Source organism: Lycium ferocissimum, chromosome 9, assembly GCF_029784015.1.
Source record: "Lycium ferocissimum isolate CSIRO_LF1 chromosome 9, AGI_CSIRO_Lferr_CH_V1, whole genome shotgun sequence".
Taxonomy (NCBI): domain Eukaryota; kingdom Viridiplantae; phylum Streptophyta; class Magnoliopsida; order Solanales; family Solanaceae; genus Lycium; species Lycium ferocissimum.
Genome location: NC_081350.1, coordinates 26083308 through 26110013, shown reverse-complemented (window position 1 = coordinate 26110013; position 26706 = coordinate 26083308). Strand labels below are relative to the sequence as shown.

Below are 26706 nucleotides of genomic sequence, written 5' to 3'. Positions count from 1 at the left end.
TTGGTTCTATAGTGCTACACTCTGGATGGTTGGGAGTACTTGTAAAGTATTCCAACAGAAATGTGCGTTAGGGCACTCAATGAAAACGTCGCATATGGTTTCAGGGTGATGATGACATATTGGACATATAGGTGAAGTAAGCATGTCTACAGGCTACAGTGGAGGGAGGCCGTCGGTAGTTTGTTAACTAGAGAGCCTAAGGAAAATTTTCAGCTTGGGTGAGAGTTTGAGGTGCCAAATTCAACCGTGGAGATTCTGTCATTGTTTTTGTGTCAGGGCTTGGTAGCATGAATTCACCGTGAAAGAGCTGGTTACCCCAAATGATTTTATCATGTCCTATGGTGTGTTTAGGACGGTATTGATTAATGAAGAGGTCCAATATGAGTTCTTGTTTACTCTATTATCTTTCTTTTTCTAGAATCTGTGTGGAGTTAAAACTTACTCATGATACACTGCAGTGCAGTCTGTTCAAACAAACCAAGCAAACAGTTATAACATAGAATTCCATAATGATTTTAGTAGATGGGCCATTTCATCAAATGAAAATGATAAGGTGTTATGGAGGTTATACCACGTACGGCAAACATATATTGTGATTCATGACGAAATAACATGGAGGATGTGAAGAAGTATACTGTTATCTCGACAATATTGAGTCAAGCTAGTATTTTCTATGGTGAATCTCAATAAGTAATCAAGCATTATGCTCGGAACGTTCGGTTCTCTAGCGGATAGTTCTTATGATCGTTTCATCGAAGTAACGTTCTATGATTTTTCCTGCTTCTATTTCTGTTTCACAAACTACTTGGTCACAAGAAAATAAGAGTCAAAAATCACACCTAAACTATCACTTTTTTTTGTGTTTCATACCTGAACTATCCAAAGTGAGCAAAACACACTTAAACTATCGCTATATAGTTAGCAAAACACACCTGAGCGCTGATTAGACTAAAATTTTGACCTCAATCACCTAAATGCGCGTGAAGCAAAATTTTATCAAAAAATTTCGTCCATTTGGCATATGAAACTGCTATATATTTGCTGACTCATTATTATTATTTAAAAAAAAAATCAATTAATTCTTTAAAACCCTAAGCTCTCCCCTTTCTTCTTCATCATTTCTCAACCATTTTTCTTCATTCTTCTTCTCCTGTGCAGATTTTTCATTTATTTCTTCTTCATTATCAACCTTGTTCTTCATTTTCTTTTTCTGTAAGGGCTAATAAGATTTTCTCCTCCTTTTTGTTTCCCTTCATCTTCTTGGGGGAAATTGGAGTTTAATGGGGGAAAGCAAGACACCAACCACGACAGAGACGAGACTACAGTCAGAGAAGAAGAGAATCTCCGGTGAGAATTTTACAAACGGTGAGACCCATTAAATTTTTACAATGACCGTGTTCTCTAATTTTACCCAAATATATTACCCCTTAACTTTTAACCTTTATTTATTCATGTGGAATTAACTTCTGCCACGGTGGAATTATTTATCCACGTGGCACTATTTTTAAACCAAAAAAGAGAGTGCAGCACACACACCCTCATATATAAGTTAAGGTGTGTTTTGCTAACTATATAGTGATAGTTTAGATGTGTTTTGCTCACTTCGGATAGTTCAGGTATGAAACACAAAAAAAAGTGATAGTTTAGGTGTGTTTTTGACACGAAATCACATCATTTCAGGTCATAAAAAATGATTTCCGTTCTCTTCCTCTTTGGCAAAATTATAAACATTACTAAACCGTGCAAAGGTCGTTAACTTTTTCTTTTTCACCTTTCTTAAAAAAATATTCAAAATAGCCTTTGGTTATATGATGAATAAACTTTTTTCTTAAAAAAATTGAATATGAGTTTCAAGTTTGAAAAGTTGTTGACAAGCTTTTCAATTAAAGTTTTTTCACTCATAAAATTTAAAATTTCTTTACAAGTCAAGTGCATGTCCAACCGCAATCTATTTTCAAAAAATATTTAAAAAATTGTGGTAAAAAATCATTTGAGTCTCCGAGGGATTGGCACTTGGCCTCAATATCTCCTCTTGATCTCTAGGGTTTTACGAAAATCCACAGCAATCAATCAATGGCATCATCTACTCGCATTTTCGGTAACTGCTGTCGAGCTCTTATGGCTGCTGCTAAGACTTCCACAGCAACCACAACAACAACAGCAACAGTGACGAAAAGGAGAGGTCGTCCAAATGGAATAGTGAAGCCACAAGCAGTTTCCCCAGCTTTAGCTAACTTCTTAGGTACTAATGAAGCTTCCCGTACTCATGCTGTTAAGAAAGTTTGGGAATATATTAAATCCCATAATCTTCAGGTCTCTCTTTCCTTTCCTCAATTATTTCTTCATTTCCTTTTTTTTTGTACTTCATTAGTGAACTTGATTAGCTTTGATGCTGTGTTCATTTTCGTTTTCTTAGTTGTTGTAGAGCATTGTTGTATCTACTTGATGTTTTGCTTATTAACTTCTTAGGTTGCGTTTCGTAGGAAGGATAGATGTTTTCTTGGAAACCAAGTGGGGTTTTTACTTATTTTGTGGTGTTTGGCAAGTAAGCAAAAAACTAATATCCCAATAGCATTTATATGTAATCTAGCAAAACACCATGGGTATGGCCAGTGGCGGAGTCAGGATTCATATTAAGGGGTGTCAAAAAATACAATATGTCACAACCCAGGTTCGAACACGGGAGCTTAGGTTATTTTTGCAACCCCTTAACCACTAAGCTAAACCTTTAGCTTGTGTCGAAGGGGTGTCAACACTGGTATATATACCTATAAAATCAAAATTTTACCTATCTATACAATGTAATTTTATATACCCGTAAAATCAAAATTTCTTTATCTCCTTCCTTTTGTTTCATTGATGGATTGGAAGTCTTTAAATATCCAATGACTCTTTTCAACTCGTAGTCATTTATGTTGACTGTTAATTACTTGGATGAACTGAAGACAACAACAACAACATACCCAGTATAATCCCACAAGTAATGGTTGTCCTTGAAGACACTATAGTTTGTTTTCTAATCTTTCAATGACGCCTCTCTCAAAAAATGTCAAATGTGGAATGTAGTGCGTACTTGTCGGATCTTACTTCCTTTAAGTAGTGCATCTTTTTGGAGTATCCGAATAGTTGTCTAGTAGGCATAGTACATATATAAAATGGCATCGTGTGGATGCAAAGCTGATGCATGGTGCTGTTGTCTTTAAATATCCAATGAAGTGTTTGACGCTGTTGCTCGGACTCTTCAAAAATTAATTGCGTGCGTCGGATCCTCCATAAGTAGTGCATTTTGGAGTATTCATACAGCTGGAGGACTGGGGGAAAAAGTAGCAGATCATGTCCTTGGGGATATTAGAGAACAATAGTGCTAGGAACAGGATAGTTGATAAAATTTAGGGTTTTTAAGGTTATACTGGAAATTTAAAGGGTAGGCTTTCTCTCTTTTGTTGGGGTTGCTTGGGCCTGTGTACCTTTGCTGTGCCAGACTCATCCTTTCTCATCAACTATACTGAAAAGTTGGGCTTGTTTTGGCTGGTCAATTTAGGATTTCATGAGTCGCTGGTCCAGAGTAGAGATTTAGCACTCTGCAAAGTAATGAATAAACTAGTTGTATCAAGGTTTTCTTCTGCTGGTTTGAAATATTACTCGGAGTCAAACTCATTATAGTATATGCACATGTACTTCTACAATTTTTTTTCTCTATTTATATGCATACTTCTATGACTTTATATAATCAAGAGCTAGAATGCTCATGGCCTAGCCCCAACTATACTATGATGTCCTACTTTTTGTTATCACCATGTTTTCAACTATGGTAAAGCCTTTTTTCAAACTATTTCAACACTTAGTAACGTATGACCTTGATAGTAACGTATGACCTTGAAAGGCATGAAGCTATAAAATTGACCACCTTACATGGGAGTCCTTTTGGCCCACTTCCCGGATAAGTGCTGAAGATTAAGAGAGTGTGTTATGCATCAGATTGGTATGAGTTACAAATTATGAGTTCCTAATGTTGTAATCCTGAGATCTTCCTTAGATGGCATTGAGTGGAATCATAATGAAGGCAACCATGATATCTACAGGTCCTCTTATGCTTCTAAAGTTTGTTTTCTAGTTTCTTGTTTGAGAGCTTCTTGGATCACCATGGATTGCCTGGACAGATTTTCTTCACCACTTTTTGAATTTGGAATCTGTACATAGGTCATATCTGCAATACCTTTCTCGGCCTTTTGGCTGAGATCAAGTGTACATGGGTCATATCTGCTGTCCCAACCTTCAGGGGCCTGCAATAGGCTGTTAGTGCAGAACATTGCACTACCTCAAAGAGGGAATTTCTTTTATAATGGCACCCGCTTCCATAAATATGACCAGATGAAGAAAGTATTGAAGTATCAATATTTCAAATGTCCCTTCCTCCCGAGCAAAAAATAAATGAAGAGAGTTATCTTTGGCATTTGCATCCAAGGATATGATCAGCGGTCAATGAATTGGGTGAAAGTGAGCAACCAAGGTTCAAATCCTAAGCAGAGAAAAAATAAATGTTGGGTGATTTCTTGCCATTTGCTTAAGTGTTAGTTGGTGGTTACCCTGTACTTGTGCTGGTGGGAGTTAGTTGTTAGCCGGTGGAATAGTTGAGTTGTGTGCCCAAACACCATTTATAAAAAAAATTGTCTTTTGGCATTTGGTCTTTCTCATCTGTGTACTCAACTCAATCCGAGAGATAGCTGATGTGTGCAAGAAATAATGTAGTTTGTCAATTTGATCACTGCTAACTGATTGTAATTTCCTTTTTGTTTTTTGTTTTTTTGGTTCGAAGTTATTTTGCGTTCATGGTTTTACAGTAGTTCATGTTTAATTACTGACGCGGTGCTTGTGACTTTGGGTTTTGCAGAATCCTGCAAACAAGAGAGAGATACATTGTGATGACAAGTTGAAGACGATATTTGATGGCAAGGACAAGGTTGGTTTTCTAGAGATTGCGAGGCTATTAACCCAGCATTTTCAGAAGGCTGCTTAAGTTCTGGTCAGGGGCAACTCTTGTAAAGATTAGGCATCTTCCAGATACTGGACTTCGTTCTTTACCTATCTGACTAGCCTTTTTTGCTTTTAAGATAGAGTAGCTGGCTAGCTTCTTTCTGTCTCGAGTAGCTCTTCCGTTTGCCTCCACCTGGTTTGAATTATCAAGTGGGTAGATCCAGATGCTCTTTAAATCAGGTGTTTCGAAGATGAAACGAAAAGGCAACAGGGTAATGGTAAACTACCACCATCAGTGTTCTTCCACCCCAAATCTCCCTCCTTGTACCTTTCACAATTTGAAGTTAAGAATGGTATGAGGATAAGATACTTTTGGAACACAAATTGAACTATAAAATTCTTATTGCGGTTAGTTCTCTTTCATTTGCTGATAAATGTTAGCCTATTAGTTGTTTTTTTTTCTTTTCTTTTCTGCGTCAACTATTCAATATTCAATACCGGAAATGCTCCTTACCGAAAATAAAAAAACTCCATTTCAAACCCAAGACTTTTGGTTAAAAGGGGAGGAAATTCAATTATCCCACCACGACAATTAGTGGTTATGCAATAGGAGAACTTCATAGGAAGTTGCTTATTCTAGTACTTTTGTCTCTATAGTATTAAATCTCAGGGTTGAACAATTTGATCCTTTAAATTTTGCAAAACTTGGCATGGAATTACAAAGGGAAAATGGCTAAAATGACCCCTAAACTATGACCGAATTTGCTACAATACACTTGGGCCCCGTTTGTTCATAGAAACCAAAAAAAAAAAAAAAAATCACTTTTTTTGGAATTTTGGAGTTGGAGTTGGAGTTGTGTTTGGCAATGGTTTTTGAAATTGTAGTTTTTGGTGAAATGTAGTTGTAAAAAAATGAAAAAAGTGAATTTTTAAAAAAATTAAGTTTTTGGAGTTTTTGAAATTGCAGAATACAACTTCAAGTTGTATTCGGAATTCTTATGGCCAAACGCTGAAAAGTGAAAAAAAATTCCGGAATAAAGTGAATAATTCTTATGGCCAAACGCCTACTTAAACTTTGCGGGGGTCTATTACCACCTTGACCTATTTTAAACTGAAATATATACCTCCCTGGATGGTGAGGTGGCACAGAGAGTGTAGTTCAGTCTCTTGAGAAAGCAAATAAAAATATTATTTAATATTTTTCAACATTTCTTTCATTAAATATATTTTTAAGTTTTAATTCTTTCCTTTTATTTCAACATTTCTGCCATTAACTATATCTTGTTCATACTCAGTGCTGTATTTCTAAAAAACAAAAATCACTTCAATTTTTCAGTAAGCCAAATTCACATGATTTGTTTTTCTTGCGTTGAATTCAAGTAACTTTTTTTCTCCCTCACATTTCTTGATTTTCTCAGCTTCTTCTTAGTGGTATCATCACAAAATTGCAGCTTTGATTTGGAATCATTACGTACACTTGGCAATTTCACACTTGTTGGAGACTCATATCTTCGTAATGGGGTTGTAGCTCTTGCTAGAGAGCTTCAAGTTCCATCTTCAAGTCCCATATTCATTTGTTGATGGATTGGCTTTCTCCCTTTCACCTGATAACCAGACTTTAGGTAGTGTAGGTGGGCTTTTGGTCCGGTTAATTCTTCACAGTTAACTAAGAATAATTTGATAGTGGGCAAGATTTGCACTTAATGACCCTCTTGATAGCCATGTTGGTCTTGATATTGATAGCCTTATTTCAATCAAGACTGCAAATGTGAAGTTAGCTGGCGTAGAAAACACCTTCTTGCAGCCATTTCGAAGCTCAAGTTTAGAAAATCGGGTTAGCGCAAACAAGCTCCGTTTTGAGTGGGTGTTGTTTCAAAAGATTGCAGATTTGAGGTTGAAGATGAACTTCATTATCAAATTTTGCAAGAACAGCCCCAGGTTGCAGCACAATTTCAAAATTAGAATACAATAAAGAAAAAAAGAAAAAATAAAAGTAAAAACTACAAAAATATTTAAAAATTGCGATATATACACGTGGCGGTGCGTGTACATCACCCACTTAACTCATATTTGGAAGTGGCCATTCAAGGAGGTATATATTCCAATTTAAAAATATTTAGGGGTTGTAAAAGTTATGTGTGTTACAACAAATTCGGGCATAGTTTGGAGTGTATTTTAGCCATGAATTTTATTACCAAGTGTTAGAATTATAAGAGAGCCCTTGTTTTGTAAACTGTTTTGGTTAAAATTACAAAAAATGAGAATACAAAACGAGCAACATATAAAAAATGCAAATTACTCAAACGGAAATTACCTTATTTTTCTATTATATATAAGTGTCCAAGAGGGACTAACACAGCAATGAATACTTATATCAAAAGCTACATGAGTTGTACACTTTACCCAACTACCTCTTTATCCCACGTGATCATATGTCATGGTACTAAATATTTATTCTCTTCTCATGTATACACGTATGCACTTCAATTTTAATTCTCCGACATATTTATTTTCTCCGTGCACTTTTACTTGTTCACTTTTGACTTTTCACGTTCTTTAAGAATTAATAAATGAAGTACTCCCTCCGTCCCATATTACTTGGCCACATTACTAAACTATTTTTTTATCCCACATGGACATATGTCATGGTACTGAATATTTATTCTCTTCTCATATATGCACGTATGCACTTCAATTTTAATTTTCCGACACATATTTATTTCCTCCGTGCAATTTTACTTGTTCACTTTTGACTTTTCACGTTCTTTAAGAATTAATAAATGAAGTACTCCCTCTGTCCCATATTACTTGGCCACATTATTAAAAATATATGTCCAAATTACTTGTTCATTTACAAAATCAAGATAAAATTAATTAAATCTTAATTTTGATTTCTTTGTAACAATTCTTTTTATCTATAATTGTTAATATAAAAAATTATAACGTAACTAATTTACCCCTTATTAACATATTTTAAATTAATTTAATAAAAATATTTTATTAGTTTTGCTTTTAAAAAATCCAATATATACAACAATGGTTCTTGTGTTTGGATTTGAACAGTTAGTTAATTGAGATGGATATCAACCTGTCGGTATACATATAAGATATTAAAGAATTTAAAAGAAAAAATCTAGAATCAAAATATTAATTTCCCTTCATATTCTTACTAATTTTCTTTTTCACATTGATGAATAACTTTCATTGTCATGACAATGAGAAGAAAAGTCCGACCTTTCCATCTCAAAGACTTAATTCCATCATTTTTTAATTATAACTAAAACGATGATACATAATATACATTTTGTATATGTTGCTATATATAATAACAATTAGAATGTTTTTAAAAGTTATTTACAAAAAAGAAACCTTAAAGATTGGCTAATTAAAGTGACGGAGTTTAAGAAATAAAGATAGATTTTTGAATCTTGTCATTCTTGTGGTTCTAAATTAAAAATGTGTATAATATAATAAAATATCCTTTGAATCTTGTGATTATAAACTTGACATTTAAGATATTTGAATTGTCAACTTACTAAATATTTAAAAAAGGCCGACATCACCAAAATAAGATAAATTTTAACAACAATTAAGAAATTAAGGGGAAAAATAAGAGGAAAAGAAATAAAATATAGAGACTCACTAAGGAGAATCACGGTATTCTTTGCAAAATATACAAACCATAAAGACTAACTAAAGTGAGTAACTAAATTAATCATGTTGGACCCCGTACATCGCACGGACAAAGTTTGCTAGTAATATATATAAAATTTTACGAGGAATAAAATCTAATGAAACCCCCTCTCAAAGATTTAGCTCTGGACCAAAAATTGAAAACTTTGGAAAATATACCTAAAGCACAATTGTCTTCTTGTGGAAGTAAGAGAATTTAACCGTGGATACTTTACCCAAAGTAAGAGAATTCTAACTAATAAAGCACTTAACTTAATCACTCATTTTCCACGTCAAATCCCTCCATTGTCGAAGAATTTGATTCATCAGCATCTCTAAGCCGCAATTAAAGGAAAGAATTTGTCCCATTTACAGGCATTTCATCAAGAAAAAAAACTTGGGTTTGTTTGAAATTAGTTTAACATAGTATCAATGGCTGCTCAACATGAAGAAGAGTATTTTGACGTGCTTACAAAAACTGGAGAACAAACTGGCATCTCTAAACTCAGGTGACAACCACACATCAATAAGAAAAACAAATGTCATATGGATTATAATGAATTTTGATCATTTTTTTTTTATTGAATGTGCTTGTTGCATACCAGATTGAACATCGACCTCTTCGTCGTCGTTGTCGTCATCATCATTGGTTACTTCTGCATTATTCGGTAATTCTTCGCTATCACTTGATGATGTCTCACAATAATTTAGACAACCATCACCATCTAAGAAAGGTCTCTTCCTACACGAAAAGTAACATATTTTAAATACCAATATCAAATATATATGGATTATCTTAGGTCCTTGATGTTCTTAGCTTACAATAATGACCACATTCACAAGCACGGGGTTCTATAGCAAAGTTTGACGTTTCAGAGCTTTGGATATGTTGAAAGAGTGAAAATGGTGAAGAAGAGTAACTTGGAAAATTAAAGCTGGTAGGATTTTTATTATCCTCTATTGCGCACTAATTTAGTGCACAATGTTTATAGTTAAGTCCTATTGCGCACTAAATTAGTGCGCAAGAGGTACTTATGTAATTTTTTTTAATGGGTTATTTTGGTCTCAAACCCGACTTTTTGGGTCATTTAAGTCGCGGACTCTACCTAAAGCCCATTTGTCTTTTTGGGTCATTTAAATTTGTAGGATTGCCCTTCGCTGGGGTGGTCTTTAATTTTTACCCCTTAAAATGGTGGTCTTTAAATTCTGCCCTTCAGGCAAAAATTCTGCCTTGAGGCAGAATTTTGCAAAATCTGCCTTGCAAAATTCTGTCTTGTGATTTTTTTTTTTTTACTGAGCTGGGGTTCGAACTCACAACCTTGGGGTGTTAAGAGAGGGGTAAAATTTAAAGACCATCAATTTGAAGGGCAAAAATTAAAGACCACCCCAAATAAAGGGCAATCCGCCCAAAAAAAAAAAAAAAAGAAAAAAGCAGCTTATAAGCTCAAAAAAAAAAAAAAAGTTGGGCTACCCAACTTTTAGAGCAAAAAAAGTTGGGCTACCCAACTTTTAGAGCCTGTTTGGATGGGCTTAAAAAAAACAGCTCATTCAGCTTATAAGATGCTTTTTTTTTGCGCGGATTGGCCTTCATTTAGGGTGGTCTTTAATTTTTGTCCTTCAAATTGGTAGTTTTTAAGTTTTACCCCTCGCCTAACACCCCGAGATTGTAGGTTCAAACCCCAACTCAGTAAAAAAAATTCACAAGGCAGAATTTCGCAAGATTACCCCTCGCCTAACACCCCGAGATTGTGGGTTCAAACCCCAACTCAGTAAAAAAAAATCACAAGGCAGAATTTCGCAAGACAAACTTTACAAAATTCTGCCTGAAGGGCAAAATTTAAAGACCACCATTTTGAGGGGTAAAAATTAAAGACCACCCCCAGCGAAGGGTAATCCTACAAATTGCCCTGTTTTTTTTAAGCTAAGCCAAATGGGTCAACTTATTTTTTTAAGCTTATTTTAAGTACAAAATGGATTATAAGCTGATCAACCAAACACTCAAAAATGCTAAAAAAAAAAAAAAAAAAAAAAAAAAAAACCTTATAAGCTGAGTCAAACGGGCTTTTAACAGTGGATACTGTACCCAAAGTAGGAGAATGAAACGAATAAAGCACTTAACTTAATCACTCATTTTCCACGTCAAATCCTTCCATTTGATTAATCAGCATCTCTAAGCCGCAATTAAAGGAAATAATTTGTCCCATTTACAGGCATTTCATCAAGAAAAAAATCTTGCGTTTGTTTGAAAGAAAGTTTAACAAAGTTTCAATGGCTGCCCAACATGAAGAAGAGTATTTTGACGTCCTTACAAAAACTGGAGAAAAAACTGGCATCTCTAAACCCAGGTAACAATAACAAAAACAAATGTCATATGGATTATAATGAATTTTGATCATTTTTTTTTTTTTTTATAATTTTCTATCTTTTTATTAGTTTGAATTCTTGTTATGAGTTTGATGATTGGGATTTTGCTTAGAACAACTATGACTGAATCCAAATTAGTTGGGGTCGGCTATATGAATGGATTGTAAATTGACTGGATTTACTTGTCCATCAACTTACTTACAATTAGGAATATGAACAAGTTCACAAACACAGTTTTTTCAGAGTTCTTGATAGTGGAAGAAAAGAAATACTTAATGTTTTTATGCTTTAATGTGTTCTAATAGTTTGGGCAAAGTGATCTTTTTTTTTTTTTTTTTTGCCCCTCACTAAATTGGGAAGAGCAATATCTTTTGGTAGTGTCTACTGGTTTGTCAGATTTACAGAATGCAAAAGTTTAGTGGAGTAAGAATGTTGACATAAGTACTGGAGTTCTTGAATTGTGCATGTTTTTATTTTATTTGGGTTGTAGGGATCAAATTTTGGTGTATATAGGACATTTTTGCCCATTTCTTCATCTGTATAAAGTTGAGGTTTCAGTAATTTGCTCAAGAAGAGAGCCTTCTCTAATTAATCTTTGAAGACAATTTTTCGAAGACTAAGAAGTCCCTTTATGTCTTAAAGTGAACTCGGTTAGTAGGAGAAAGCAGCTTTCCATCTGTTATTGCTTTTTCCCAAAAGAAATAAACAGGATAAAAGTGAATATGATTGTGGCAAGATAGTTAATTTATCAGATTGACTAACAAATTCAATAAATTTAAGCTCATAGTTAAAAAAGTATGGCTTGTAGCTCCGTAAATTCTGTTCTCCAAGTTTTAGCTATAATGAACATATGGTGCTAATGATGTCTTGGTACCATAACTGTGCTACTTGTTGTTCAGAGGGGATGTTCACAGAGATGGAGACTACCATCGAGCTGTTCATACTTGGATATTTGCTGAGAGTACACAAGAACTACTTATCCAACGACGTGCTGATTGCAAGGATTCCTGGGCTGGTCAGTGGGATATCTCAAGCGCCGGTCATATATCTGCTGGAGATTCATCTCTTATTTCAGCAATGTAGATTTTCATCTTTCTAAATATAGTTTCACATGGACTGGACTTATTTTCCTGAGTTTGCTTCAATCTGTTGATGCCTCATGCAAATTCTTAGCAAAATGTTTTGTGCATGTTCTTGAACCATTATTTGGTAACTTTTGTCTCACGGCTGATGGCGGCACTCGAATTTCAGATCTGTTCTGTCTCTTTATGTTGCTGCCTTTTTCATCTGCCAGTGGATTTGTAGTTCTTCCTTTTCTTTCTCAAATAAAAAGAAAAAACCACTATCATGAACCAACCCGCTATATGTCTTATGATGAGCGAAATGATAACTATTTGCTCTCTATCTTGTACACTTTTTACCATCATAAAGCTCTCTCTCTCTAAACTTTCAAAAGAGAAAAATTGATAAACACTTCACGTGCTGCATAAAGGGGAATAGCTTTGCGGATGAAATTTGACACTTTACCAAATGCTCATCTCTTACAACTTGCTTATTTCTTTTGTTAAGTAATGGTCAGCTGTTACAATTTTGGAGTGCATATGATCATTCAAGTGTCAACGATTTCATTTTGTTTCGACTGACCTTGTAAAAACGCGAACTGCAGCTTCTATCTAAACCTCTTTAATTATAGAAATATTTAAATATGGTATATTCTGCAAAACACATTTCTTATGTAAGGAGAGTTCTTTGGTACCAGTGAATAACCATGCATAATTGTCTATGCGTGAAAGTTGACACCCCCTTGAAATGCTGAATGTTCTCTCCCCTGTGTTATTGCATACAGACTTCTCACTTCTAATGCTTTTCTGATGGGGCTTGTACTGTTGCTGACTTATACAATCTTGCAGGCGAGAGCTTCAAGAAGAACTTGGTGTAACTCTTCCGAAGGATGCATTTGAATTAATATTTGTTTTTCTTCAAGAGTGGTTGGTATACTTAAGCTATAATTCAATCATGTCTTCTTTTTATACAGTATTAAGCAGTAGCTATTGTCTGTTAGCTTCAGAGCTACAAATTTCTGCTTCTCCTTGTTGGATCTTCTTTGTTATTTCTGCTGGACAAATGTCTCTTCCTTTATCTCTCAACTTATAAATAATATCTCATTATATATGACAATATTTTTCTCTGCAATTGAATAATACAGCTGATTTGCCTAAATGAAAATTTTGATGTTTGTTATGTCATATGCACCTTGGGCTGTCGGGGAGCTTGATGGCATATAGGTGGGACAACAAAGAAAGGAAACTATTGATAGCTAAAGTACAGGAAATGTTCATATGGTTTTAATCCCGTCATTTTTCCTTATTGAGTAAGACTATCACTTTACGCCATGGTGTGGGATTTCACTGGGTATGTTGTTGTTGAGTAAGACTATCACTAATTAACTCCTACTAGATCAGAGCATGCTATAGTTTTGGCCGTGTGTTTGAAACTCAGTCATTAAATTTGCGGTCCATCTGCCTATTGTGAGTTATTGGTTCTTATGTTCTTATTTGATCCACTGGACTAGATTGTAGTATAATTCTATTTTGCAGTATAACTCAACCATATCTATAATATGTGGTTATTACCTTGATGTAAACTAATACTTGAAGTACATATCTTCATTTTCTAAAAACATTAATTGAAGTACATATTTCTCAAGTGTTGCTCAAATGTCTGTCCATTTTGCCCAAATTTCCAGGGCTTTTACGCTAAACGCAATTTAGTGGACTTTAACTATTGGAGCACTTTCTTGATAGTTTTTTTTTTCTTCTTTTGGGATAAATCAAATACTTTCGTGATAGTGATACCATAACCAACCAGGAAAAAAAGAATATAATACGTATACTCTGGAACATGTCTCTGTTTCAAAAAAAAAAAAAAAAAAAAAAAAAAGCCTCTGGAACATGTCTAATCATCACTTCACTGATATTTTCTCATTCTATTGTTCTTGAAAGCATGAGTATCTGTTAGTCATTGGAGTATGCTGAATGTCACAATAAATTGCAGCACTGTCAATGATGGAAAGTTCATCAACAATGAATACAATGATGTATATCTGGTGACAACAATAGATCCGATTCCTTTGGAGGCCTTTACTCTTCAGGTCAGTATGTTTCTTTCCAATTAAATGATCTTGTAGTTGCTTTGATACTTGCTGAGATTACTTTGTGTTCATAACTTGGTATCTCAGGTTTTGCTGTAGGTTTATTGTTCATTTATTGGAAACAGAATTCTGTATTTAAGTGTAACATTTTTCTACTTTCTCTTTTATCTTAAGTGATGTCGGAGATGAATTCTTAAAATTTTATAGATTAGTCATTTCCTTGTAATTTGATAAGGTAACTAATCTTAATAATGATGGGAAAAATTTCCCATCCAGACCCCACTTGTGGGATTACACTGGGTATGTTGTTGTTGTTGTATGGGAAAAATCTCCCATATACAAGCTTTATACCAAAAGATATAGAACCTATAGAAGAATATGTTTCTTTATGGAAACACCCAATTAATGAAACCTCATGGTGTACAAGGGAAAACAACTAAAAGTGAGGTTATTCCTCGAATGTACATTCATTTCTATCCTTTCAAAAATTTTACTAATTTCTCTCTTTTCGTAAGGGGAATGCTAGTGGGCAACTTCTTCTTTTTCTGTTCCTTCATCTAAAGGCCGAATTGGAGAATGCCTCTTTCACTGTGCCTGACATCGTCCATTGTAGCCTCAACCATCTCAAGGTCTTCCACGAGGAGCGAGTTGTCACCTGATAATGCAGAAGGAGATTATCCACGTCTTTTCCTGGATTTTTGCACATAAAATAGCAGTTGACATCTATAATCCTCCATTATATTTGAATCATGGGATGTTTGAATTGCTCCTCTCGCTGCCAATCAAGTAAAAGAACATATATCTTTTGGCTCCTTGGAAATTCAAACTTATAAGTGCAAGAAACTCGACTAGGGAGAAGGTTGCAAGAAACTTCCGAGTGACAGTTTATGTATCATTCTTTTCTTCAGCGACCATTCATGCTAATGACTCTCTTCACTTCCATTCAGGTGTTGCTCCTCTCTCTAGCGCTCAAGCACCCACTTGAATCATTCAATTCAACCACTCCGGCACCACTCAATGATTATATTGATAATTAAAATGGGTCTGCTATCTCAAAGTCTGCCGGTGCCTAATTGTGTTAAGCTAGTCTGTAGATTCTCTTAAGTCTTACCTAGATCATGGCTTGCTCCGACACTCACTCTAGACTACTACTCATTCATCTTTTACTTCCCCATGAAAAGAACTTGAAGTCAGGTGCTTTACCATGTATTTAACCTCCACGTAAAAGTAATAGTTTTCATGTGTTTTACATGTGTCCTGCACCCATGTATTTGACCTCTACGTAGAAGTAATACTTTTCACGAGTTTTACCTATGTGACCTGCACTCATTAGTCCAAAAAGTGACTCTTAAAATGCTGTAAATGTGAAGTAGGTGAAAAAGTAAAGTAGAATGCTGTGTAATTTCTTTATTTTCACTATCCCATGAAGATCCAATACCATAAGCTTCTGAAAGCTTGTTTGTTGACTGCGAGTAAAAGTGCTCTGAAATAATTAAGTAGCTACTTTTTTCTCTTCCTCCTTTTTTAGCTAGTTTCTTTCTCTGTTGCACCATAAGTGAAAATTGTCACTGTTGAAATTTCTTTTCTTCGTAGGAATCAGAAGTTTCAGCTGTAAAATATATCTCTTGTGAGGAGTACAGAAGAGTGCTTGCTCAAGAACATCCTGATTATGTGCCTTATGATGTGAATGGGGAATACGGTCAGCTCTTTACGATAATTGAGAAGAGGTATTGTATTATATAAAGTAGAAAAAGTTTTAGTTACGTAACTGCCTAACCGTTTCTTCTGAGAAAAAGTTCTAGTTATGTAACTGCCTAATCGTTTCTTCTTATCGAATGGTTACTTGAGATTTCCATAAATATAAGTTCCTTTTAGTCGCCGTTTAAATATATTTTCAGTTTTTTCCTACTTCGACGGTTTTTCTGTAATTAGTTTGAAACTTTCCTTATTACCTGTTATCTTAATTGCATATAACTTGTCCATAAATTATGCATGAGATTGTTTCTGTGTCCTATGTTCCAAACTTGGTTTGTTTCCTTTTACGTTGTGAACTTTGTCTTGCTGTAACCATATCTACTTGAAACCTTCAGGTTTCTGTCTTAATCAATCGCATATTAATCCTGTCTTTGCCAACTTTATTACTTTGTGCACCTGAGCTAATTGGTATGGAATATCTACAGGTACAAGGAAAATGCTGAAGCTAGAAGTTTGTCTCTTGAGAAGCAGCTAAACCGATATGCTAGTACTTCTCTCTCTGCAGAGGTTTCAATTCTAAATCACGTTGATCATTCTTACAGTTAATCTTGACCACAAAATCCGATGCGAGACTGCTCTCTTCTCCAAATTTGCTTCTTCCTATCATGTGTGTGTGTGGTGGTGGGGGAAGGAATTTTCTGGATGAGGCTTTAGCTTGCTCATGAATTAGCATATCTTTATAACTACACTGTAAGGAAATTAAGAAACTGAGCACAGAGCATCTATCATAATTAGTGGACTGGTGGTGTGTTTAGCTCTAAGCACTATATATTTTAGTTATCCTTGAAAGCACTTATAAGCTAATCCAAAAAGGGAAGTAGGACTATTGTTTTGGTGAGGAGGTGATATCTTAGGTTGTTTTAATGAATTCACGTTCCTTTTATTGATCTGGAGATTTGACCAACAGGTTAATGTTAGTCATTGAACTTTTGAGTTTTTTCTTTGGCTTCCTGGACACCATTGTGTAGTTCTTATTTTTAGTTAAAATTTTTTAGCGAAAACTAGACTAACAGTGCCAACGTACTGCCTATAGTTCTGAAGTGTCAGATTTCAGCTGTTTGCATATTCTTCAAGAGTGTGACGGGATCTCATCTTGTTCAATATTCACAAAAAAAGAAATGATCTTTGTAAACAATCAAAAAAAAAAAAAAAAAAAGAAATGACCATTTTCATTTGTGTACGTCGTTTCTTTTATTCTTTCTTTTTCTGGTTTCTACCGGTTAAAAATGCTGCTGCTCTGGTCTTGTGGAGGCTTCTCATCTATCTTCTATATGTGTCTCTGTGCGTCAGAAGTACTCAATTTAGTTAAAGACAAAATTGAGTTAGTGAAACAGTTATGGCTTCTCTTAAATGGTGGTCACTGAAGCTTTCTTTTTTTGTATAGTTGACTGGGCTGAGTGCAGCAGACAAAGAAGCACTAACTCAACTTGTTAAAGCTGCAACAATCATGGACAAGATCTTTCATCTGCAGGTATAATCACAATGTCTTTTACTGAGAGCTCAAATTCTGATGTATAAAAGGTTGAGTGCATATCAGTTTAGATAAGCAAGTAGTGTACTATGTTTCTGCAATTAATCTTTGTTAATTACTATCATAGGTCTTATATTTTGACGAAGCAAGAAGTCAAATTCTTTTTTTCTGTTCCCTTTTTGGCGTAGGGTTGTCAGCGTTGATGTAACATCTTGAGGACATAACTCTAATAGATGGCGTTATCATCACTGTCATCACTTATATTGCATGTTGTTGTCATCTTGTATAGGAAATAATGGGCTTAAACATACCTAAGTTTGTATGATGCACATCAAAATGAATCATAATCAAGCTGAAGGATGGGATTTAATTGTGTCAGTCAGATATAGGCTAGTGGTTTTTTTTTTTTTTTTTCTTTTCTTTTTCGTGGAAGTGGTGAATCAATTTCTTAAGTTAGTGTCAAAATATACTATTTAGCCATATATTGAAGATCATGAAAAAAGATTGAAACGATAAAATTGAACAAATTTTTTATCCTGGTGCATTAGACTAGTTTAAAACCGTGTGTTACCAAGTCTCTATTGCTGATGCATTTCTGTGAAATTAGCAAACATTTGACTTTCTTTAACATGGGTACGGGAGTTTCAAACCATGTGTTACCGAATCATTATTGGTGATTCATTTCAAAGAAATTAGTAAACATTTGACATTGATTCATTTCAAAGAAATTGATGTAGGTTCTCTATTTTTTGGGTATACTGCTCGTATACGGGAGTTTTCTTCCAACATCAATAATATTATTTACCTTAAATAATATTATTGATGTTGGAAGAAAACTAGTTGTACGAGAGATTCCTAGCTGTACAAAAAAAAAAAATATTATTTACCTTATCTAAAAATGGGTGCAGGAAGGGAGGTACAACTAGCAATCTCCCGTAATAAGGACCATAATATTACGTAAAGAATTGTACTTCTTGACTAGCTGAGACGTTAGTTACCACCTTTATGAAGATGGTAGAGGCTATAAAAGGAGAAAACATGTTGAATTGATGATTAACAATGTAGAGAAGGAGCTCCTTATATAGGAACCTTAGACTATGTAAATATGACATGTAATATTCTCAAGGCTTGGTAAGGTAAGTATATATTCTATAATTAAATACAGATTAAGTTTAACTATTTTACATTTGACATATCCAACCTGAGATTTTGAGGGTCAACTTAAATGATGCCTTACATTTTTAAGGTGCCTTTATAACTCTTCTATTATTTTGTCCAAGAGAAAATGAAAATTTCCTTCATCTAATTGTAGGTTTGTAGGAGAGAGTTGCAAACTGCTTGTTTTCATTCTTATGAACACTCCTAGTCCCGTGTTATGTTCTTTCAACCTAGATGACAATGATCCTTCTATAAATTCCACAATGAGAGATATGACTAAGCTGTGTTATTATGTGATGTTATCAGTGCTTGAAGTGGTTCATAGAGAACCTGAATTTCTCCTATTGATATGGTCCTTTCATTTTCTTATTCCATAATATAGGTTTGGTATAGCAATCCATCTTTGAGAGACTGGTTAAAGGAGAACGCGGACAAATCACAGTTGGACAAGTTGAAATGGATGTACTATGTAATAAATAAAAGTCCATGGTATGTTCCCCTTATGAAAAGCTATGCCCCCTCTGATACCTTCTTCATCTCTGTGTTTCTGTGTCTTTATTTGCCCATACTCCTATTCTTATCTCTGAATCGTAAAATTTAGGCGATGATGAATCTGATTTCTAGATCCGCACCCGCGTCAGGTGCCCACACCAGAACCAAGCAACATAGGTCTGTCTTAGTCACTAGTATATACATACAATGGGGAAGTTGTCCTACGGTCTAAGGCTTGCTTCCTTATATATCCAACATCTCCTGTGTTTTACCGATGTGAGATTCCTAGGGTGTTGCATCCCTCCCCCTCCCTCCTCTCTCTCTCTTTAGGGACTCAGCATCTTTATTGAGGTTTGCCCCACCATCGCTCAAGGTTGCACTATTTGTCATGATCTGTCGCTGTATATTTCTGTATCATAATCCCCTGCTTTGAATGCAAACGGAAATTTCATATCTTAGTGGGGCTTCATTTATTGCAAGGTGACTGTTGATTGAAATTTTCTGAGTTCACTCTTACATTGTTAGGTCTTGCCTGGATGAAAATGAGGCTTTTTTGACGACTGCAGATTCGGCTGTAAAGCTGCTTCCGAAGGCAACAAAGCCTGTACCAGGTTGGAAGGGTTTTGAATATAGAACAGCATTTCCTGTTGCGAAACCTCCTGGTGCAAATTTTTATCCACCAGATATGGACAAAATGGTATACCATGGAAATACTTTGTTATATGCTGTAAAAATAGTCTTTACACTATTTTTCTAAACCTTTTTCTTTTAGGAATTCAACTTATGGAAAGATAGTCTTCAACAAGATAAACAGGAAGAAGCAATGGGCTTTTTCAATGTTATTAGAAGGCATAGTGAATTGGTGTTTGAAGATTCAATATCCCAAACAATGGGAAATGTCACTAGCTCTTCTCAAGATCTGTATGTGGTTCCTTATTCTCAAGAGTACAACTCTCTCCTTGCTGAAGCAGCCACCTTACTTCGTAAAGCAGGAGATATGGCCAGCTCATCTAGGTATTGATTTGTTTTAGGTACTTAATTGTGTTGAATACAGGTTGACTTAGTAAATTGCTCTTCTTTTCAGTTTGAAGAGACTTCTTTATAGCAAGGCTGATGCCTTCCTTTCAAATGACTACTATGATTCAGATATCGCCTGGATGGAGTTGGTCAGTATGCTGCTACTGCCTATCTGTCTATAGTGCATATGTTGGAACTATAATTTTATGAAAATCTATCCTGAGTGACTTTTCTTTATTTTCTTGGAGCTGATGGGTAGGCAGTTCTGCAATGGCTTCAAAAGCCTATCAGATGAAATTTAATCGTACACAAGACTATGCTTTAACTTTAACAATTTGAGCAACTTTTCAATTGATTCTTCGAACTGTTGAGTAAGATAGTGCTGGCAGAATGGGAAGCAGCAAAACTAGTCAAATTCATTACCAATAAATTGCCAACTTTAGTATCTAATCTTGGGAATTGACATAACCAATATATATTATCATGATATAATGAAATCGTTTTCTTCCTTGTATATCATTGATTTTCTGCTTATGTTTTTGGGCTGTCGTTTATTTTGTTTTTTCTTTTTCAAATGCTCGTGAGCTGGGGCTGAAATAGCAAAGTTAGGATCATCAAATTCAGTTGTTTGTCTTTACTTTATTTGTTAGGCTAGCATAGTATAACTTTAAGACAAGATAGACGGTTAAATAACTTGATGTCAAAAAAAAAGCCCTTGATGAGTTTCAGCTTGCTATTTAAGCAGTATGTGGCACTTATATGTGCTTTAATTCTGGGTTTGACAGTCATTATTAGAGCTGACATGTTCTTTTGCTTTCTAACTAATGAAGGACTCCAAGTTGGATGTCACCATTGGCCCGTATGAAACTTATGAAGATGCACTTTTTGGATACAAGGTATCATCTAAATTTAAACTCAATCCTTGCTTACAATTTCTACTGTGATTCTAATTAGCTGCCTTGATCTCAAACTTACTATTTGGTGTAGTGCCGCATTGGCTTGCTTGTTTGATAATGAGAGTCAAAATTTTGATACATGTAACTAATGACATCTTATCTGCTAGGCAACATTTGAGGCATTTATAGGAGTCCGTGATGACAAAGCAACAGCTCAACTCAAATTGTTTGGTGATCATCTGCAGGTGCCTGTAGACCTCCCATTCTAGATCAGCTTTTACTCCATAATTTCTTTATTTCCTCTGTTACCTGCTGAAAATAAGATATTCTAGGTTTTGGAGAAGAATCTTCCAATGGACAATATTTACAAGTCAGAAAGTGTTACAGCTGCCCCCATCCGGGTTATCCAGCTTCTTTACAATGCAGGGGTGAGTTTTTGTCATTACATTTTCATTTAAATCTTTTTCCTCCTTATGCAACTCACCTAAAATGAAATGTTGTCATATCTTCATCTCAGAACTGCATTTTTTGGGAAGAAAATGCCAGATAAAAATGTTACAGATGTACTATGAGTTTGTGTCTGTGATAGTGTCCTCAAGTCTTCACAAAGTAAGATATTTTCCAAGGTTATAGGGATTATTCTTCAAGCCTTCTTTTGAGTACATCTTGAGATCTCTGCTCTTTTGATCGATGAGGTGGAACAGTACTGCACATTGTTAGACTGAAAGAAAGGGAGAATTAGCATTGAAGATTAAGGGACGCAAAGGGAGGCAGGGATAATTTTATCTTATTTTATTTTAATTTCATATAATATCAAGCTTTTTCCTGTGTAAAAGTGGGTGGAAATGGAGGGAAAGGATACTTTTACTGATGAAAATTGTTGTAGCACCAAATGAAGATTTTAAGACTATAAAGTAGCTGCTAAGATTTGCTGTATTGAGGCCCATTTTTGCTAATACAACATCACTCAGACATTGTCTGCGTAATTGAATAATTAAAAAAAAAAAAAAAAAAAAAAAGGACTATAAAAGTCAGTTGAGAAAAAATGGGGTGGGGGCAGGACCATGATTTTTCTTTATCTTTTTGGGGTAAAAGTAAGCTAAGATTTTATTAATTTCAAAAGTCAGCACTAACAGTTGATGAAGAAGATTACAGAGTCAGAAAATGAATATCTGGACTTTTCAACGACGAAAGGGGGGCCTCTTTTATCTGACTCCACTTACCGAAGAAATAGGCTTAAAATTGTTTCTCTTTGATTTCTTCTTTAGTTGGATTTCTTTCCTTAAAAACTAGAGTCAGAATGTTGTATCTTTTACTAAAATAAAATGCCTGTAAACTCAGGTGCTGAAATGGGAACAATGTAAACATACACTTGGATTAAGAACTTCCAAGCTAACCTAATGTATAACATATATTTTGTTTGACAAGTTGCAAGTTGTTGTTTTGACCGCACATGAAGAAAGTGTTAGCCTTATAAGAACTGATGCTAAAATTTCTATAAGAAAAGCATTGTTCTGTTTTCTTGCTAATAATTCAGCACAGCCAGTTCGTGCTTGGCACCTCATTTCTTTCTCGACTAAAGACCACTAAACAAGTCTCTTCCGGTCAGAGTCCATTAATGTGTAGAGGTTCCTTTCTTTGGCAGGATGTGAAGGGCCCTCAAACAGTTGCGTTTAATCTTCCTAATGATGAACGTATTGTAAAAGATCGAGGATCATCAATGGTCATGCTTAAGAATGTTTCAGAAGCAAAGTATGAATTCCTTTTCCTCCGCTTCCTGTGATTTCTTATGTCACTGATCAAACAAACAGTTTTAGGCCCAGGGGACATGCTTATATAATGTACTTCCTCTGGTTCTTTGTTCAGGTTCAAGCTGATCCTTAAGCCCATAGCTGATGTGTCTATTATGGAAGAACAACGAGAGTTTGTGGACTTTGAATCTTTCTTTACTCACACAATTTGTCATGAATGCTGCCATGGAATCGGGCCTCACTCAATCACACTTCCAAATGGACAGAAGTCGACAGTCAGACTAGTCAGTTTTAACTATGCTTTATTTCTCCAGATTTATGTCCTTTTCTGTCACTGTTCATCTAATTGTTGTTTAAAGAATCAGATTCCATCTCATTACTTCTAGACAAATTATTTGTTCCAAATATTGTCTTTTTCATCTTTTGTCATATCATCTTGACATAGCATTCTCCTGTACCTTATTATAGGAGCTGCAAGAACTTCATTCATCACTAGAAGAAGCAAAGGCAGATATTGTTGGGCTTTGGGCTCTTAGGTTTCTAATGGACAAGGTAAGAAACTAAATGACAGCTGATTAAGAACAGTTCACTCTTGCATATGGAGCTACTATTTTGCTTGAAGACTAGCTGACTTACATTGTTTTTCTTAGTTTTAATATCTGTTTTTGTGGTCTAATGAGGAAAATATACTTTATGTTTTATTTTTAAGGGAAAGAGAAGTAGAATATTGTGGTTTACCTCTTTGAAAAAATGTAACCTTTACAAATTGAGATTTTTGGTTGAAAATATGTTTCTTTGGAGTCCAAATAGAATATGGATCTGACTGGCAAAACGGGAGTGTGGCAACAAAAGAAATTACTAAGGGTCAAAACTAGACGCATATTAGATATCAGTAATATAGTTATTGGTTGCTCTATCATCTTTCAGGGAAATGAACGTTGTACAATTATCTTTTTACTTCAAGAAATATTGTGTAGCTTATACTTTAGAAGGTCTCCATATGGATTACATCTTTATTAGAGAGACTTTTGCATCTATTTACACAGCCCATAGACCCTCCAACAAAGCCCAGTTTGTCCAATCCTTGTTGAAACCAAGTAATTGACCTTTTATGCATGGACATACTGAATCACGTTATACTTTCGGATGAGATTCTAATGGTTCGTAAAAGTTTTTAGCCTTTTTACTTTTTGGGGCTCATTTCCTGCCCCAACTTATTCTTTCGTAAATTTTAAATGCAGAGTTTTAAAAGTATCTTTTTGCCTTTTCTAGTCTTCGCAAGGAGCGGGGGATCATCAGAAAAGTGGAAGATTATATTCCATCGGACAGTAGTTAGTGTATGAACTTGATAGAATATCGCTTCTTAGATGAATATTTGATATTTTATTAGCTATGTTATTGCCTTCACATGTACAAACTTGTGGCAACTGGAAAGTATATGTGATATGGCTGGCTGAAGTAACATGTACTAGAAGTTCATAAGATCATTCAATTTTGAAAATGAATACCGAAATTACATTCTCTCTCCCTTATGATAATCAAAATCCAAAGACAATGATCTTTGTTTTATATGGCCTAGGATTTGCTACCAAGGAGCCTGGCCAAGTCAATGTATGTCTCTTTTCTTGCTGGATGTTTCCGCTCAGTACGCTTTGGATTAGAGGAAGCTCATGGGTAGGCATTGTTGTCACTTGCCATCCTCTTTAGTCTTTACCTTCCACATTTTATTGTTCTCACCAGTCTTTAATTTTTCAAACACAATCAGGAAAGGACAGGCATTGCAGTTTAATTATTTGTTTGAGAAAGGCGCATTTATTTTGCGTCCTGATGAAACATTTGCCATTGACTTTGAAAAGGTATGAGATAATAGGAATTGCTGGTTCACATTTCACTCAGTTCTTCCAATGAAATCACTGTTTTGCTTCTATTCGAAGGTTGAAGATAGTGTTGCGAGCTTGAGCAGAGAAATTCTCACAATACAAGCAAGAGGCGACAAAGAAGCTGCTAGAACACTTCTTCAGAAATATGGTGTGATGACACCACCACTGAAATGCGCACTGGAAAAACTGGAGACTGTTCAGGTATAATCCCTAAATTTAGTTATCACCAATAGCTTTTCTAGTAATTGAATGCCGAGTGCAACTGGTCTAAGTTATATTTGTCTAATTTCTGACATTCAAGTTTGGGTGCCTTTGTACTATTAATTTCACTATTTTGAATAGAGTGGTGTTAGTGAACAGAGATTTGACCTAAATGGGTATTAAGCATATGACCGTACTCATCGAAAGGGAAATAGCTTGACCTTATCATTGAGTGTCTTCCATGTTCTCAAGCAGCTAAACTCCAAGGATTAATTTTAAATGGAGTATTGCTAATATCTGCAATAGTAACACACACACACACAGAGATATATATATATATATATATATATATATATATATTTTTTTTTTTTTTTTTTTTTTGAAAACTAACAATCGTAACATATCCTCATATAGGCCTTAAACTGAGGCAGCTCAATGAAATTTGTGGTCTAAAGCCAACCTTAATAAGAGGCCTTAAACTTATTTAATGAAATTCATGTATTAATGAGACGAATTACTTACAAAAACTGAATAGACACCTTGGGGTCATTCAGAATCCACTGAAACAGTATGTTAAAGGGGAATAGCTGAGAAAACTGAGTCGCATTTGGAGAAGTGAAATTGACAGAAATAGGAAAAGAATAAATGTACATGGAGGAGGTAAAATCATAAGCAAAAGAGAACGTAAATGTAAAATTTACTGTAATATTTTACTAACTCATCCGAACAACCTCAACCAAATCCCAACAAAACATAAAATTTGAAACCTTTTATTATTTAAAATCATTTATACAAATTGTGTGTGTGCGTGTGTCGGAGTAATTTTGAGGCTTAAAGCAAAGGATTCAATGGCCTTGCCCTGGACAGAGAAAATACTGCGATAGATAGAATGTATAAAGAGCAGCTGTTTTCTACTTGTGTCCACAAAATTTCTGTTCTCTGGTTTGGTGCCTCAGTGCAATGCCAAAATCTTGGTTTAAGCCTTCATATATATAGTTTGCATAAAATAGGGAATCAACCTGTCAGTCTAGGAATTTCTTTTAGCTTATCAAAAATTATATTTATCCTAGACTGACGTGTTCATTTGTTCCTCCTTTTAATTTCAGGTTCCGGTTGATATTGTTCCTGATTTTCCCATTGCTAACCAAATTTTACGCGAGATCAATTGAAGACTGTATCATCTGCTTTTGCAGTAGAAGCCTCAGCCTACTTCGGTGAATGTTGTTCCCATGGCTAATGCACCCTCTAAAACTAGTATTCATAAGCAAAATAGAACATATGATTTATCGTGAGTTTCTTCACAATGTTTTATTTCCAAAATAAGGATGGCATAATCTTCTCCCCTCGGTAATGTGTATACACGTACTTCTGCAAATATGAACGTCCATGCCCTAGGTTGAGTGACGATTTGATGTCCCAGTTTTCTTTCTGCAGTTCTATGTAATGCATAAGCTTTTGTTTTTCAGTAATGCACTTTATATTACCTAGAACCGTGAACAATATGTTAAAACTGTGCTTTGCATATCCGCTTCTTGTTTTTATGTGTGCTAGTTGAAGTTATAGCAAGATTGGTGAGTTTGAGTATGTATGTTTGGAACAGAGATTTTACTACTGCTAAGTGTAAAAATTCTGTAGAGCGACAGTGATGCTTTTCAGTGCGAGATCAAGTGGAGTCTTCTAATATTTTGTTGTGAAAATTTGAGATCACATTTTTACACGTGGATTTTGAAGAGATCAGCACATAAAACTGCCACTTATAAATGATAAAATCATCAAAATTACCTCTTAAAGCCCAAGCTAAAGAATTTTTTTCTTTTATATGCTCATCAACCCATTTAGAGGCATCTTGAAGAAAAGTTCTTCGTTTTGTTCGACAGTAACACTGCAAGCAATAGCTGCCAAAACTGCTAAAAATTTCTAAATT

General features: G+C 34.9%; 2 protein-coding genes across 3 annotated transcripts; both read left to right on the top strand.

Annotated features, from left to right (window-relative positions):
• The first annotated feature begins 612 nt into the window (after window positions 1-612).
• LOC132031726 (upstream activation factor subunit spp27-like) lies at window positions 613-5409 on the top strand. Its single transcript, XM_059421652.1, has 4 exons — window positions 613-676; window positions 1218-1347; window positions 2064-2313; window positions 4892-5409. Exons 1-4 carry the CDS (start codon window positions 613-615, stop codon window positions 5015-5017), a joined length of 570 nt encoding a protein of 189 aa, XP_059277635.1. The 3' UTR covers window positions 5018-5409.
• Window positions 5410-9063: 3654 nt separating this feature from the next.
• LOC132030033 (nudix hydrolase 3-like) lies at window positions 9064-26306 on the top strand. Of its 2 annotated transcripts, XM_059419498.1 has the most exons (23): window positions 9064-9155; window positions 9252-9314; window positions 10857-10991; window positions 11910-12089; window positions 12921-12998; window positions 14065-14161; window positions 15755-15888; window positions 16342-16423; window positions 17301-17387; window positions 18928-19034; window positions 19563-19734; window positions 19810-20051; window positions 20122-20203; window positions 20885-20950; window positions 21118-21195; window positions 21283-21378; window positions 22596-22702; window positions 22817-22985; window positions 23170-23253; window positions 24281-24375; window positions 24467-24557; window positions 24636-24782; window positions 25889-26306. In XM_059419498.1, exons 1-23 carry the CDS (start codon window positions 9079-9081, stop codon window positions 25949-25951), a joined length of 2532 nt encoding a protein of 843 aa, XP_059275481.1. In that variant the 5' UTR covers window positions 9064-9078; the 3' UTR covers window positions 25952-26306. The 2 variants fall into 2 exon arrangements, with proteins under 2 accessions (XP_059275481.1, XP_059275482.1); XM_059419499.1 differs by lacking the exon at window positions 9252-9314.
• Window positions 26307-26706: the final 400 nt, after the last annotated feature.